Source organism: Scomber japonicus, chromosome 18 (genome assembly GCF_027409825.1).
Source record: "Scomber japonicus isolate fScoJap1 chromosome 18, fScoJap1.pri, whole genome shotgun sequence".
Lineage (NCBI taxonomy): Eukaryota > Metazoa > Chordata > Actinopteri > Scombriformes > Scombridae > Scomber > Scomber japonicus.
In genome coordinates, this window is record NC_070595.1 from 26126727 (window position 1) to 26141309 (window position 14583).

The 14583-nt window shown below is 44.4% G+C and overlaps 1 protein-coding gene across 1 annotated transcript in view; it reads right to left on the reverse strand.

Annotated features, from left to right (window-relative positions):
* Positions 1-14120, reverse strand: part of gas7a (growth arrest-specific 7a) — a 34908-nt gene extending 20788 nt beyond the window's left edge. Inside the window, exons 1-4 of the mRNA XM_053338274.1 lie at positions 13904-14120; positions 6938-7027; positions 4475-4590; positions 414-488 (exon numbers count right to left, since the gene is read on the reverse strand). Of these exons, the coding sequence (XP_053194249.1) occupies positions 414-488; positions 4475-4590; positions 6938-7027; positions 13904-14032 (410 nt within the window). The 5' untranslated portion in view covers positions 14033-14120. The remainder of the gene's footprint in view (positions 1-413; positions 489-4474; positions 4591-6937; positions 7028-13903) is intronic.
* Positions 14121-14583: the final 463 nt, after the last annotated feature.

The following is a 14583-nucleotide window of genomic DNA, read 5'->3' on the forward strand; positions in this document are numbered from 1 at the left end:
GTGGAATCAGCAGATAAGGAAAGCATCCATAATTGACTGTAACTTGAGCCAAAGCCTTATCTTTTCCCTTCTACTGATTGTGAGATCTCCTCAAAGGTTTCTGTTATTTTGCTGAGAGACAAACATGAAAGAAACTATCCGTTCATTGGATAACGGGGGGGGGGGGGGGGGGGGGGGTTAGATAACAGTGTTTGAAAGGTGTATGAAACAAACGAGAGGTAGTGTGGGAATATGTCCATTCTTAAAAGAAACCGTATCTTTAGACACACTTCTGTTAATTACTAAATCTATGTCCTGTTTAGCTGAGGGACACACACACACACACACACACACACACACACACACACACAAACACACACACACACACAAACACACAGAGTTTTGTCTTTACAGCGACTGTTTACTGCACTCACCCTTCCTCTTGTGCTGCCAGGGGGCTCAGAGACAGTTTGGAAAGGTTCTTGGCATACTCCTCCTCAATCTTTATCCTGAAACACAAAGAGAAAGATGGGAAACTGTGAGCTGCTTGCTTTAAGAGAAGGCGGACAGTGCTTTAGTGAAGTGGGACAAAGAAAAAAAAAAAAAGTGTTTCAACAGAGATCATTTTTAACCCTCCTGTTGTCCTCGAGTGAAGGAAGGGAGAGAGGAATAAGGAAGGAAAGAAGGAAGGAAAGGAAGGAAGAAGGAAGGAAAGGAGGGAGGGAGGAAGGAAAGGAAAGGAAGGTAGTAAGGAAGGAAGGGAGGAAGGAAAGGAGGAAGGAAATGAGGAAGGAAGGGAGGAAGAAGGAAGGAAAGGAGGGAGGGAGAAGGAAGGATGAAGGAAGGTAGGAAGGAAGGAGAGAAGGGAGGGAGGGAGGAAAGGAAAGAAGGATTGGAGGAAGGAAAGGAAAGAAGGAAGGTAGGAGGGAGGGAGGGAGAAAGGAAGAAAGAAGGAAAGGAGGAAGGAAGGTAGGAAGGAAGGAGAGAAGGAAGGAAGGGCGGAAAGGAAAGAAAAAAGCGAGGAAGGAAAGGAAAGAAGGAAGGTAGGAGGGAGAGAGGGAGAAAGGAAGGAAAGGAGGGAGGAAGGAAGGAAGGAAGGAAGGTTAAGGGAATGACAGAAACTTCTAGAACAATTTGACACAGAGGCTGAAGACCAGATTTAGCACAGAGCTCAGAGCTCTGAGTCTTTAAACATCAATAAACTCATTGTTGCTTGTGAGAAACTCTCCGTCAGTATTTCACACAGCAGCCCCCGTTTTCTCATTTCCATCTCAATTTTAAGAAATGGAAATGAGGATACGCTCATATTTGGCCTAAACTATTCATTCAAGCGGGACAGCCGTGTGTTTGTGCCCTTTGTGGTCTTCACTTCCTGCGCCGGGTCTCACATTTACCATCCACACCTGAGTAAATCTGTCACCTAAAGAAGGTCACAAGGCTCGTTCTTACTTTGAATGTTCGGATACTCCCAGCACCGAGCAACACAGAAAGGTCAGGAGAGAGAAAAAGTCTACTTTCTTTCTAAAGAATTTGGGAGACGGTGGCTTTAACCCTCCTGTTGTCCTTCAGTCAAGGAAGGAAGGGAGGGAGGAAAAGGAAGGAAGGAAAGGAGGGAAGGAAGGAAAGGAGGGAGGAAAGAAAGATAGAAGGAGGTAAGGAAGGAAAGGAGGGAGGAAGGAGGGAGGGAGGAAAGAAGGAAGGAAAGGAGGGAGGGAGGAAGGAAGGAGGGAGGAAGGGGGGAGGAAGGAAAAGGAGGAAGGAAGAAGGGAGGAAGGAAGGAAGGAAAGGAGGGAGGAAAGGAGGAAGGAAGGAGGGAAGGTAGGAAAGGAGGGAGGAAAGAAGGAAGGAAAAGAGGGAGGAAGGAGGGAAGGAAGAAGGAAGGGAAAGAGGGAGGAAGGAGGGAAGGAAGAAGGAAGGAAAGGAGGAAGGAAAGCAGGAAAGAAGGAAGGAAGGAAGGAAGGAAGGAAGGAAGGAAGGAAGGAGGGAGGAAAGAAAGAGAGAAGGAGGTAAGGAAGGAAAGGAGGAAGGAAAGCAGGAAAGAAGGAAGGAAGGAAGGAAGGAAGGAAGGAAGGAACAGTCAAAACAGACGGGGTCAGCTTGACCCAGGAGGACGACACAAAGGTTAAATGTGTGACTAGGTTTATTCAAAGCAGGAAATCTTCATTACCTTCTCACCATCTATATGTGAATAGAGCTTTTGTAGAATGAAGTGGAGCTAATTATATCGAGCAGCGTGAGATCGGATGTATAAAAGTTTAAACGTCATTGCTTGTTATTCATTTTGCCTTTGACATCCTGATTTGGATTCAGTAGCAGCAGCTAATCTGTGAATTCCCTGTGTGTTCGCTCGCCTAATTGGGCTCAACAGCTCCTTTAATTAATGAGTGCAAGAATAAATTGCAACACTGCTGTTAGACAAACACCATTCACATCCTCTGCTTTTTATAAACTGAGCTCTCTCTGGATTGTTTTTGCATCCAATATTCATATTTATGTTTCAAATGATTATACAGAAAAATGTCATGATTTTAATGATGATCTTTCTGCTCCAGTTTTTAATCATTTGTAAGCATTTTTTTCATATATCGTCAAAATAATGAGATTTACTTTATATTTGACACTATATGACATGATTTATATCATAGACTGTATAAAAGAAATGGACGTAACATCCGTGACGTCACCCATTGGTTTGTGGACTGCTGCTCGGAAGCCAATAGTTTCTAATCTAGGCAGCGCCATCTTGAAAATTTCAGGTGCATGCTGGGAAAAATAAAAACACGGATTCTACTTATATGGGCATGAGCGGGGTCATGGGCAGAGCGGGGCGGTTGCTATGGTTGCGAGGGCTGGATCTCGAGGACATTGGTCAATCAACCTGTCAATCAGGACATAGCCACGCCCTAATGCATACCCTGCTTCATTGTCAAATATAAAATCAAGGAGGCCAAAATGTCCCAAATGAACATCATACTGCATTGAAGAAGGCTTTAAACTAGCGATTGAGACCATAAACACATTTTGAAAACGTTTACTGAGGTTAGAAATCAAGTGAGAAGTTGGTGAATTCTCCATTGACTTGTATAGAGACGGTCGCCCCCTGGTGGCCTTTTGATAGAATGCAGCTCTAAGTTACTTCCACGTTGGCCTCATTTCAGAGGACCGGAGCTAATTTATATTCATTTCACAGAGCAGAAAGTGTCTTTTTATTTTGGGTGTGAGCGGCTATGAAGTAAGATTTGTATATATAATGTAATAAAGTACAGGAAGTGTCATTAATATGAATGCCAGTATATATTTTAACCAAATAATGTGGCTTGAATGACTCAACATTTTCATAGTGCCACCAGAAGTAAAGAAACTGTTGGTGATAACACAAAGATAAACCTCAAGAGACTTCTGTTGAACACTGACTGACCCAGATAAACAGCAACACATTTAAGTTTTATTAGGAAAAGTTTGTTGAGTTGAGCTTTTTTTTGGCTAGAGGAAATCTGGGTCTGCAGTGTTTAATGACAGATTATATCAATAATGCTATTTTATGCTACTTGTTTGGTCTGAAACATTTTTAAATCACACACCTCCCACACACACACACACACACACACACACACACACACACACACACACATAGAGAGTAGCTGTTATTCCCTCTGCCAACAGTGAAGCCTGTCGGTGATGTGCAGCTCCTGGTGAGAAGCCAGGACCATGATATTTACAAGAATTGGCAAGATTGAGTTTGTTGGGGGGAAAAAAACTCATTGAAAAAAAAAAGGAGTATGTTAAGGATAAGGCTGGCAAGGATCTACAGTATATGTGTTAGTTAATCTCTTATACTCTCTGTGGCTATTTGCCCAACACCCACCTCGTTTCTACTGAATACACTGTGTATAAAAAAAAGCAGAATAGTCCTAGAATAGCTGGCCACTGCAGGTTTAAGCTATCCTCACTCAAACAGGAATACATCATTCATTTGTTAGGGACTATTTTTTGTGGCGGATGAATCCACATTTGGTGCTTTTATGAGTATTTCTTGCAGCAGGATAGTGTGTGTGTGTGTGTGTGTGTGGGATTGAGGTTCATGGTGATGTAGGAACATGTGACCCAGTGCAGCAGTGCAGAGGCTCATTGATGTGTTTTTAATTATTTTTGGACAACAATGGAGCTCTGTGGCACAAAAGAAAAAGATCTATCAGGCTTTGGGTTCACATACAATACTTGTAAGTAGATCAATATGGTGTTAGTTTTGTTTTTTTTCACTTGATTTATGAGCAATAAGAGAAATACTGAATATCATCAGAATAATCTATAAACATACTCTAGCTTGCTGACACCTTAAATTCAAAAGCTGGATTCATAATATCTACAAAACCCCCCCGAAAAAGTCTCTCTGGATCCATCAGGGGGGATAATATCTGCATCCAAAGCATATGTAATTAATTCATCTGCATTCAACAAGCTATAACAGCAGAGTCGAATCCTATCTGGATTTTACCTCTCGTGGATAAACTCGGACATTTCCTTCTGCATCTGTTTGCCCTTCAGCTGCTTCTGCAGAAGGACCTCGAAGCCCGCCACAGAGGTGGTCCCCTGGGGGTCTTTCTTGTCGGTCTGAGGAAGAAGAGACCATGATTCAAACACAACGAGCGGACCAATAAACAACCACAAAGAATTGTCCAGTTAACGTCAGAGAGGGGTTTGTGAGGACGGCTGGTGAGTCACACACTATGTGCATGAACGTGTGACTCACACTCGCATGTCAAGGAGGGCAGGCGTTGAGTGTGTGTGCGTGTCACTCACTGGATGTGGGCAGATGTGTGTGTGTGTGTGTTATGTTTGCTTTTGAGCAGAAGAATACCAAACAGGGGTTGGGGGAGGGGTGGGAGGAGGGGAGGGGGGGGTTAGGGTTCGGTGATGTGCAGCCTTGTTTGTGACAGGAGTGATGTGTGTGTGTCGCCACGTGGAACAGAGGTGCCAGATTTATTTCACACAGCAGGTCTGAGCAGCAGGTCAGCGGATGTACGAAAGCATCACGAGCAACATGACACGACAGGCCGCCAACAAGGAGCAACGCCGTGATGAAGGAGGGAAGGAAGCAGGCGTCGGATTTCACTCCATTATGCAGGCTCAATGGCTTCTTCAATACAAATGTAATTTAGGATGGAAATGTATGGAAACTGAAGACTACAGCAGCAGCAGCAGCAGCAGCCGCGGCGGAGACATTGGAAGTGATGACTGTGTTTGCAGAGGAGCCGGTCGATCAGCCTTCCACCTGTGATCCACCCACTTCAAACGTGAAAGCCAATTTTCGGTCTTTTGTTGAACGAGCAGAGAAAGTGCTGGATCCATTCTCAACTGGCAAAAAAGCATATCGACTGTTTCGTCATGATTTTAGTCTCACAGTAATTGAATACGAGAGTCGAGCTTTTGACTGCAGTGTGCATTTCCCAGCAAAAATACTTTGTGTGTTTTTAAGGTTCTGCAGCTTCCTTCATACTGTATGTGCAGAATGGAAAATCAGCTGTCTTTTGTTTCAATAAGATAAGTTATTACTTTATAGCTTTAACCCTCCTGTTGTCCTCAAGTCAAGGAAGGAAGGGAGGAAGAAGGAAGGAAAGGAGGAAGGGAGAAAGAAGGAAGGAAGGAAGGAAGGAAGGCAGGAAGGCAGGAAGGAAGGAAGGAAGGAAGGAAGGAAAGGAGGGAAGAAGGGAGGGAGGAAGGAAAGAATGAAGGACGGAGGAAAGAAGAAAGGTTGGAGGGAGGGAGGGAGGAAAGAAGGAAGGAAGGAAGGAGGGAAGGAAAGAAGGACAGATAAAAAGGGAGGAGGGAAGAAAAGGAGGAGGGAGGGAGGGAGGGAGGGAGGGAGGGAGGAAGGAAGGAAGGTAGGTAGGAGGGAGGAAAGAACAATAGAGGAAGGAAGGAAGGAAGGAAGGAAGGAAGCAAGGAAGGAAGAAAAGACATAAAAGAAGGGAGGAAGGAAGGAGGGAAGGAGGGAAGGAAAAAATGAGAGAGGGAGGACAGAAGGAAGGAAGGAAAGGAGGGAGGAAGGAAGGAAAGGAGGGAGGGAGGACGGAAGGATAGAGGAAAGAAGGAAGGAAGGAAAGAAGGAAGGGAGGACCTTTAATCTTAATGTGACCAGTATGAAGTAAACCTGCTTAATGCTTCTGCAGCTGTTTTTAAAGTAGCAGGTTTCACTCAGCAGACATTTATGTAGATGCTGTTATATCTGTATTGAGCTAATAGAAGCTGATCACGGATCAATACCCATGATTTATTAGCAAGGCTCAACGTGGACGCTCTCTTTGTAGTCACATATACTTCATGTTATGTTGTGTAATGAGGGACAAACACGCCTCTCTAGATATGGTTTTATGTTCTTCAGAAAAATGTGAGGATTAGAAGCTTGATATGCTTTTGAGTTAAAAAGCCGATCAATATAACCAATTAATGAAGCTTCTTTTTCATTTTTTTCCATTTTTTCAGTCTGGCTTTTATCTGGAATCTGTTTTTATGACTCCATTATGTACACAGCTGCTCAATCTCACTGGATTGCCATCATTAACATGTCATGGTTGTTGGCTTTCATGTATACATATATATTAATTAGTATTGTCCATGTGTTGTTTGTGTTTTCCACGCACATCTTCTGGATCTGATTGGGGCTCTAATAAATGTGGATGTATTTAAGAAGTTGACATTTTCAGTAAATGAGGAGAAACATAAGTGAAATCCTCCAACTACTGTCTATTATTTTACTCCCCTCTCTTTTTTAAATATATTTTAATATTGAAACTATTTTACTTGTCTGCTCTTTCCTCTTGTTTTACATTTCAAGCAATTTGAGCCACATTTTGTAGGTGGCATTTGACAGCTGGTTTAGATAAAAGCGGTTCTTATCATCATTAAAATATCACAAAGGATAGATGTACTGTAGGTTCTGTGTTTTAGTCAAACTCACCCAGAAGTAATCGCAGTAACTCCATTCGTTGGGTTTGAGGAGCTGCTGCTCCGGGCCTTCTCCAGGAAGAGGGAAAGTCACGCAGTTGATCTGAAGAGAAGAAACAGAGACAAAGAGAAGTGACCTAAATGATGAGAAATAGTGAGAAATAACAGAGCTGCTGAAAGGCTGTGAGCCAAACACCTCTGTGAGGATTTAGTTGGACTGAGAGATGTGTGCAGCGGAGTCTGTGGGAAATGATATTGGTGAAAGAGCGAGGCCTGGGTTTCATTTGGATCATGCAGATGAGAGGAAAAAAGGTCAGGCATGAGTAAACATATGAATGTGGTGATGTTGGTCATCCAGAAGGTGACCCATGAGCCCTCAGGGAGGGGAGAGACACACAGACAGGGAGAGACACACACGGAGAGAGAGAGAGAGAGAGAGAGAGAGAGAGAGAGAGAGAGAGAGAGAGAGAGAGAGAGAGAGAGAGAGACAGAGAGAGAGAGACAGAGAAAGAGAGAGACAGACAGACAGAGGGAGAGACACACACACACACAGACAGAGAAAGAGAGACAGTGAGAGAGAGACAGACACACACAGAGGGAGAGAGACACAGAGAGAGAGACAAAGGGAGAGAGAGACACACACACAGAGGGAGAGAGACACAGAGAGAGAGACAAAGGGAGAGAGAGAGACGCAAAGAGAGAGAGACACACACACACAGAGAGAGAGAGAGAGAGAGAGAGAGGCAAAGAGAGAGAGACACACACACACAGAGAGAGAGAGAGAGAGAGAGAGAGACAGAGAGAGAGAGAGAGAGAGAGAGAGAGAGAGACACAGAGAGAGAGAGAGAGAGCTTGACCACTCGAAAACAAAGAGAAACCTTTTCTACTGTGTCCCTCCCAACTGAACAAACAGACTTTATATACACTTGAGAATATGTTGAGCTCCAGATAAACACTAGAGAGAGAGAGAGAGACCCCCCCCCCCCCATCATCATCAGCCTGAATACAGACTCCATGGTCCACAGCATCTTCAATTACGGTTGGGGCTGCAATTATGTAATGTTCACCATCTGTGAGCCCTCCCTCCTGGCACTGCAAGATACCCTCTGTGCCATGTCAACCACTGCTGCAACACTACAGGGGCATGCAGACTCAGAGAGGATGCTTACTTCAACAAACACAGAAACACACTGACTGACTCACAGTGATTACAACACCAGCTCATCTCTGTACCGCTGTCACAAAGACTGAAGAATAACAGGGGAACGGTTACGAGCCGACTCGACCGAACGGCCACATTCTCTCTCTCTCTCTTTACTCTGTATATGTCAAATAAAAGGTGTAACAGGAAGGATTTGAGTCATTTGAGCAAATTGAAATCATGATGCTACACAGAGAGCAGCAGAGGAAAGCAAAGGAGATCAAAGATGTGATGTCGGTAAGTTGAATTTTCTTTGGATAGATTTCTTGCTGAGCCCTAAGGATCAGCATCAGGATGTGCAGTGAATATAGAGCAGTGGCCATGATGGAAACTGCAGGTCACATGACACTTTCTGACCCACAAAAACTGGGTTGGAATTTTTAAAAAATCACACAAATGTCACAAAATGTCCACTTTTAGATCCAGTAACCCAATCAGTTCATTACTGATGTTTCATTAACCCTCCTGTTGTCCTTGAGTCAAGGAAGGAAGGGAGGGAGGAAGAAGAAAGGAAGGAAAGGAGGGAGGAAGGAGGGAAGGAAGAAGGAAGGAAAGGAGGGAGGAAGGAGGGAGGGAGGAAGGAAGGAGGAAGAAGGATGGAAGGAAAAGAGGGAGGAAGGAAGAAAGGAAGAAGGAAGGAAAGGAGGAAGGAAGGAGGGAAGGAAGGAAAGGAGGGAGGGAAAGAGGGAAGGAAGAAGGAAGGAAAGGAGGGAGGAAGGACAGGAGGGAAGAAAGAAGGAAGGAAAGGAGGGAGGAAAAAGGAAGGAAGGAAAGGAGGAAGGAAGGAGGGAAGGAAGAAGGAAGGAAAGGAGGGAAGGAGGAAGAAGGAAAGGATGGAGGAAGGGAAGGAGGGAGGAAAGAAGGAAGGAGGGAGGAAAGAAAGAGAGAAGGAGGTAAGGAAGGAGGGAGGGAGGAAGGAAGGAGGGAAAGAAGGAGGGAGGGAGGAAAGAAAGAGAGAAGGAGGTAAAGAAGGAAAGGAGGAAGGAAAGCAGGAATGAAGGAAGGAAGGAAGGAAGGAAGGAAAGGAGGAAAGAAGGAACAGTCAAAACGGACGGGGTCAGTTTGACCCGGGAGGACGACACACGGGTAAAAACGATGTCTGAGCTGTCAGTGTGTAACGTGTTGGTTGCCCGTAGTGATGAACCTACAGAGAATTATCAGCGACTCTGCAGCTTCCTCTCGGCTTTACGGAGCTTTACAGAGAGAGTTTCAGCTCATTGTTTAACTGTCCAGCTCTGGTTCACTCTCAGAGCTCTTTTCAGAATAAAAGCTGTAAAAGTCACCGTATACTATCTCCTCAGCACCACACAGCAAACAGACACAGTTAGCTGGAGACTAGCTGGTGAACATAGAGGAGCATTTAGAAGCTAAAGAGCCAGATATTTCCCTCAGGAGGAGGTGGAGAGTAAAAACAGAGCTAAAAGAGAGTGAATATTGGACTTATATTCACCAGGTGGACAGAAATACGAATCCAATTCAATGATAATGTTGCTTTGTAACTGCTGGATGTGGAAATAAGCAACTGACTAGTTCAACATATCAACTTAAAAGGTGATGATATGTCAGTTTCATGCTAACTGCTGCCGTCAAATGGTCAAAAATAACAATTAAACCAAAACAATGAGCTGAAAGATGTTAACCCTCCTGTTGTCCTCGAGTCAAGGAAGGAAGGGAGAGAGGAAGAAGGAAGGAAGGAAAGGAGGGAGGAAGAAGGAAGGAAAGGAGGGACGAAGGAGGGAGGGAGGAAGTAATAAAAGCAGGGAGGAAAGAAGGAAGGAAAGGAGGAAGCGAGGAAGAAGGAAGGAAGGAAAGGAGGGAAGGAAGGAAGAAGGAAGGAAAGGAGGAAGGAAGGAAAGGAGGGAGGAAAGAAGGAAGGAGGGAGGAAAGAAGGAAAGAAAGGAGGAAGGAGGGAAGAAAGAAGGAAGGAAAGGAGGGAGGAAAGAAGGAAGGAAAGAAAGAGAGAAGGAGGTAAGGACGGAAAGAAGGAAGGAAAGCAGGAAAGAAGGAAGGAAGGGAGGGAGGGAGGGAGGGGAGTAAGGGAGGAAAGAAGGAACAGTCAAAACGGACGGTTAACTGACCAATCCAGTATCTATTTATTTGCTCTATGATATTTACTCTCTTTCAATAGTCACTTACTTTGTCTTTCTGTTGTCCGATGCTGGGCAGGAAGTTATTTAAGCTAGTTAATGGGAATGATTGACTATAGTTTTATATGTTAATGAAAGAGAGAACCAAAACCAAAAATCTGAAAGAATCAAAAAATCTGCATAATCCTGCAGTCTCTCATTTTCTGTGTGCTCTGCAATACAATACGTGGCCCCCATTTGATATATTTTTAAATACATTACTTTCATATGCACCATTTCTGTGAGGCAGAAGGAAAAGCTCTCTTTGTTGCAGCCTGATTTAACAATAAGAAGCTTGCATAAATTTTTTTTGCATTTAAACATCAAAAATATAGAGCTTGAAGGAAGCGACGTTCACCACTGACCCCTCCACCACCACCACCACCACCACCACCACCACCACCACCGTTCTCTGCACAGCCACCGCAGCACTTGATCCGAGCAGCTTCTAATAAACATCTTCAAAAACAGATGAGTAATGCTTCCTCTGTTATATAATCCCTGAAATTGAGAGAGGAAATACTAAAATGTTTTGGTTTTTTTTTGCCATCCACTCCGCACATACCCGTACAGTATATACGGTGGAAGATAAACGGAAAACAAATAAACCAGGAGCTCTTGGGCGGCCTGCATATATACTATACACACACACCAGACACATTAACTCACAGCAACACTTTGTAATCTGAAGAAGCAGCGATGTGATTTACTCCGTGTGCCGACAAGTCACTTTGTTCATTTTCTGCCTCACAGATCATACTGATTGTCATGGGCACCAGATTTTCCATTACACTGGCTCCACATCTATCATGACTGTTGTTTATCAGCCTCTCACATCCACCAGAAAATTAGACCATTTATCTAAAAAAGGGAAGAAGGCTGTCTGGCTAACTTACTTCTCCTTTATATGGCTGTTTAGTGAAGTACTAAGAGGTTAGGAATAAAATATTAATATAGATTACCTTTACGACTCAGCGTGTAATAAATCCTTCTGAGGAGGTTTTGAGGGCCTTTTTTTTAAGGGGTGGGGGGTGGGGGGGGGGGAATTTGAGGCTGAGGTTGTATTGCCATATCGGATCCATCAATGTTACAGTTTAGCATTAAAACAAAGCAGCGAGCAACATGCAACAGTGCTGATTTGTGGAGGTGAATTGGGACATTTTGTCCTCATACAGCATTCATAAAGATTTTTTTTTTTTTTTTTTTTTACCCCAGCTGCAGGCAGTGGTTCATTCCATTACACATTTTAATGCTTTTATTTATTTATTTATTCATGTATTTACTGTAGCTCTTTTTGTTTTGCAGAATACAGAGGGAGAGGGGAGGGGGGGAGGGGAGAAAGGGGGGCAAAATTGAAAAATCACGGCACAGTTTGAAGAACAAATGTCCCGTGAGAAACATAAAAAATAATGATTTGGCCGTCCAACAAACAACAGAAACACTCTCCCACATCCATTTCTGAGCAGAATGTTTCAGCTACACAGCGAATGAGGCTGTAGGATGCTCTGCCGCTGTTGCTAAGCGACAAATTACTTTTGCTGTAAAGGACACCCCACTACCAATCCACCATCCTCCAACACACACACACACACACACACACTCACACACACATTCACTCACACACCTTCTCATAACAAAACAATTTGAGATTTCCTCTCTACTCTCTTTCTGATTGCCTTTTCTCATCCCTCCTTTCTTTCTCTTCTTTCCCACAGACTGAAAACAGGCCCATCCAAGTCCCGCCAACAAAGCCAGATGACTCTCTTAACGAGCTGCTGTTCCCCGAGTGCCTACGCTGCGCGCAGCATAGCAACAAGTCAAGCAGCACGTGAATGAATGTTTAATAAGCTGAAAAAAGAAAAAGAAAAAAAAAAAAACGTGGAGGAGTGAAGCAGTTGTTTTTTTTTTTCATCTGATGGCTTCATAGCGGTCACACATAGTGAAGGTGAAAGCAAGGTTGCTGCTCCTCCTGCTATCTGATGTGTGAGCCGCCTCGGCGTCCTGCGAGGGTCCATTTTGCCAACAGTCATGGATGTGTGCGTCTCCATGACAACTGCGCAGCTTTCAAAAAAAAAAAAAAAAAGGTTGTGTAATGTGAGGTGCACCGTTGTGAACAAAAAGACACCTTTGTGAAGTGACGTCAACCAACCGTAGATTCAATCATTATCACCTGTGTTATTATTCAAATTTAATATAAAATGTATAAAACGTGTTTTAACGGTTGCACAAAACATGTCTCACTTTTTTTTTTTCTTTTTTCTTTTTTTTTTGGCATTCCTGCTAATTAAGATATGGATCGCTTTTTTTGAAAAACACTGTTACGCCTGATCACTTCATGAGAATTCACTGGATGCAAGTGAAGCCAAAACCACAAAGTGAAAGCCCACAAAAGATGTAAGAGAGCCTTTGAGAAGAAAACCCTGCAAAAGGAAGAGGAAGAAAATAATCTTTTTTTTTTTTTTTTTTTTCCAAACAGTACGTATTCACCGACTATCTGAATGGCCCCTACCCCGCCGCCTGGCAGTGTTTTCCATTTCAACACCCATTAATCAGTGCTATTGCTTTTGTCACCATGGAAACTGGACTTGCTGCATCTCTCGCAGGTCTGTGGGGTTTTCACAATAGCCAGACTGACGGCTCCCGTGGCTGCGGCAGGTCAGCGAGCCCACAGAGCGCAAAATCAGCCCCTGCGAGACAACAAAACCATCTCTGTCTGTCTTCCTTCAGCTCAGCACATCATCACCATCATCATCACCCCCCCCACCCCCCCCCACCCTTTCCTACAGTCATCATTATGGACTTAAGGATTACATAACCACCGCTACTGTCTGAGCATATTAAGACAAAGATACTGTACACTTCACAGATATCTAGACTAGATCTTGGTCCTGAATTCATCCTCATTGCAACAGGAGGAGGAATTTCTTGCCCCAAAAAATCCTACAGAGTTCCTCACAGCCTAGCGCACAAAGTGTTCACTTTCCAAACGCTGCTGTGTGACCTGTGCTGCCCTGCAGATAAGCCCCCCCCCCCCACCACCACCACCACTACGACCACCACCAAGAAAAAATGGAGCACACTGAGCAACGACTCGATGCCAAAAACACTCAGAGATCAAGATCCCTTCTTTATCTGACACACTGAAGACGTCTTGAGTCTAAAAATGGCAACGGCGGCGATCTGCAGGCTACTAGATTCAGCTTTGTACTTTTCTTTTGTCACTTCAGTAACATTTTAATATCTGCTGAAAATATACACGGTGTGGAAATACATGTCATGCGTAAATTCAGGCATTAAATCAATAATATGGATCGAAGCCAGTCAGTCATTGAGACAGAAATGAATGCAGGACTCCTGGACAGCTTGTTCATTCACACTAATGTAGTATCCAATATGCAGGGAACCCCATGTTACTCCGTGAAGACCCTTAATAGATTAGTGTGGAGCTGTGAGCTTAAAGACAACAGTTGAAAAAAGGCAGAAAAAAAAAGAGAAAAGATTTAACTTATTTGTGCCTCATGAGAAGCTTCACAAAAGGATGGAGAGGATGGAGTAGATGCAAACACCAGAAGAAGAAGAAGAAGAAGAAGGAGGAGAAGAAGAAGAAGAAGAGAGAGAGAGGAGGATTAAGTTGGAGCTTTTTGGTACTCACAGTTATCTTGGTCTCCTTGACCTCCCTGATCTGCCTCTTGGCCGGCGAAACGGAGCCGGGTGGCTGCGGGGCAAGACAGGAGGGATCGTCAAAACTCTCCTCAGTGTCAAAGCTAGCTTCCATCATCATCCCTCTCACCTCCTCCTGCTTCTCTATTCTGGGAAAGCCTCACACTCACACGCTCTCTCCCTCTCTCTCTCTCTGTCTCTCTGTCTCTCTCTTTCTCTCTCTCTCTCTCTTCCCTCCACGCACTGAGGCTGCCTCCAGTCTCACAAGCCAGGCTACAGAGTGAGTGGAGAAGAGTCGCGTTGCAGGGAGAGGGGGTGTGTGTAGCAGTGAGAAGGTAGGGGTGAGGAGGAGGAAGAGGAGGAGGAGGAGGAAGAGGGAGGGAGGTCGTAGGGGGAATTGGTGGCGGCTGTGGGAGCGTAACGAAGTCTAGCCTCCGGTTAAGCTGCTGTCACACGAGTTTTTGAGGTTTGAAGGCTGCGAAAGAGATGGGTGCTGCCTGCGAGGGAGGGCTCTGCGTGCGTCGAAACCCCCTTACCCAAAGATGTCCACGCAGAGAGAGAGAAAGAGAGACCACTGAGCCGCGTCGTAGATAAAGATACTGGAGCATCAAGGGGAGGAGGAGGAGGAGGAAAAAGCATGCTGGGAGGAAGAGGAGGAGAAAAAAGCATGGG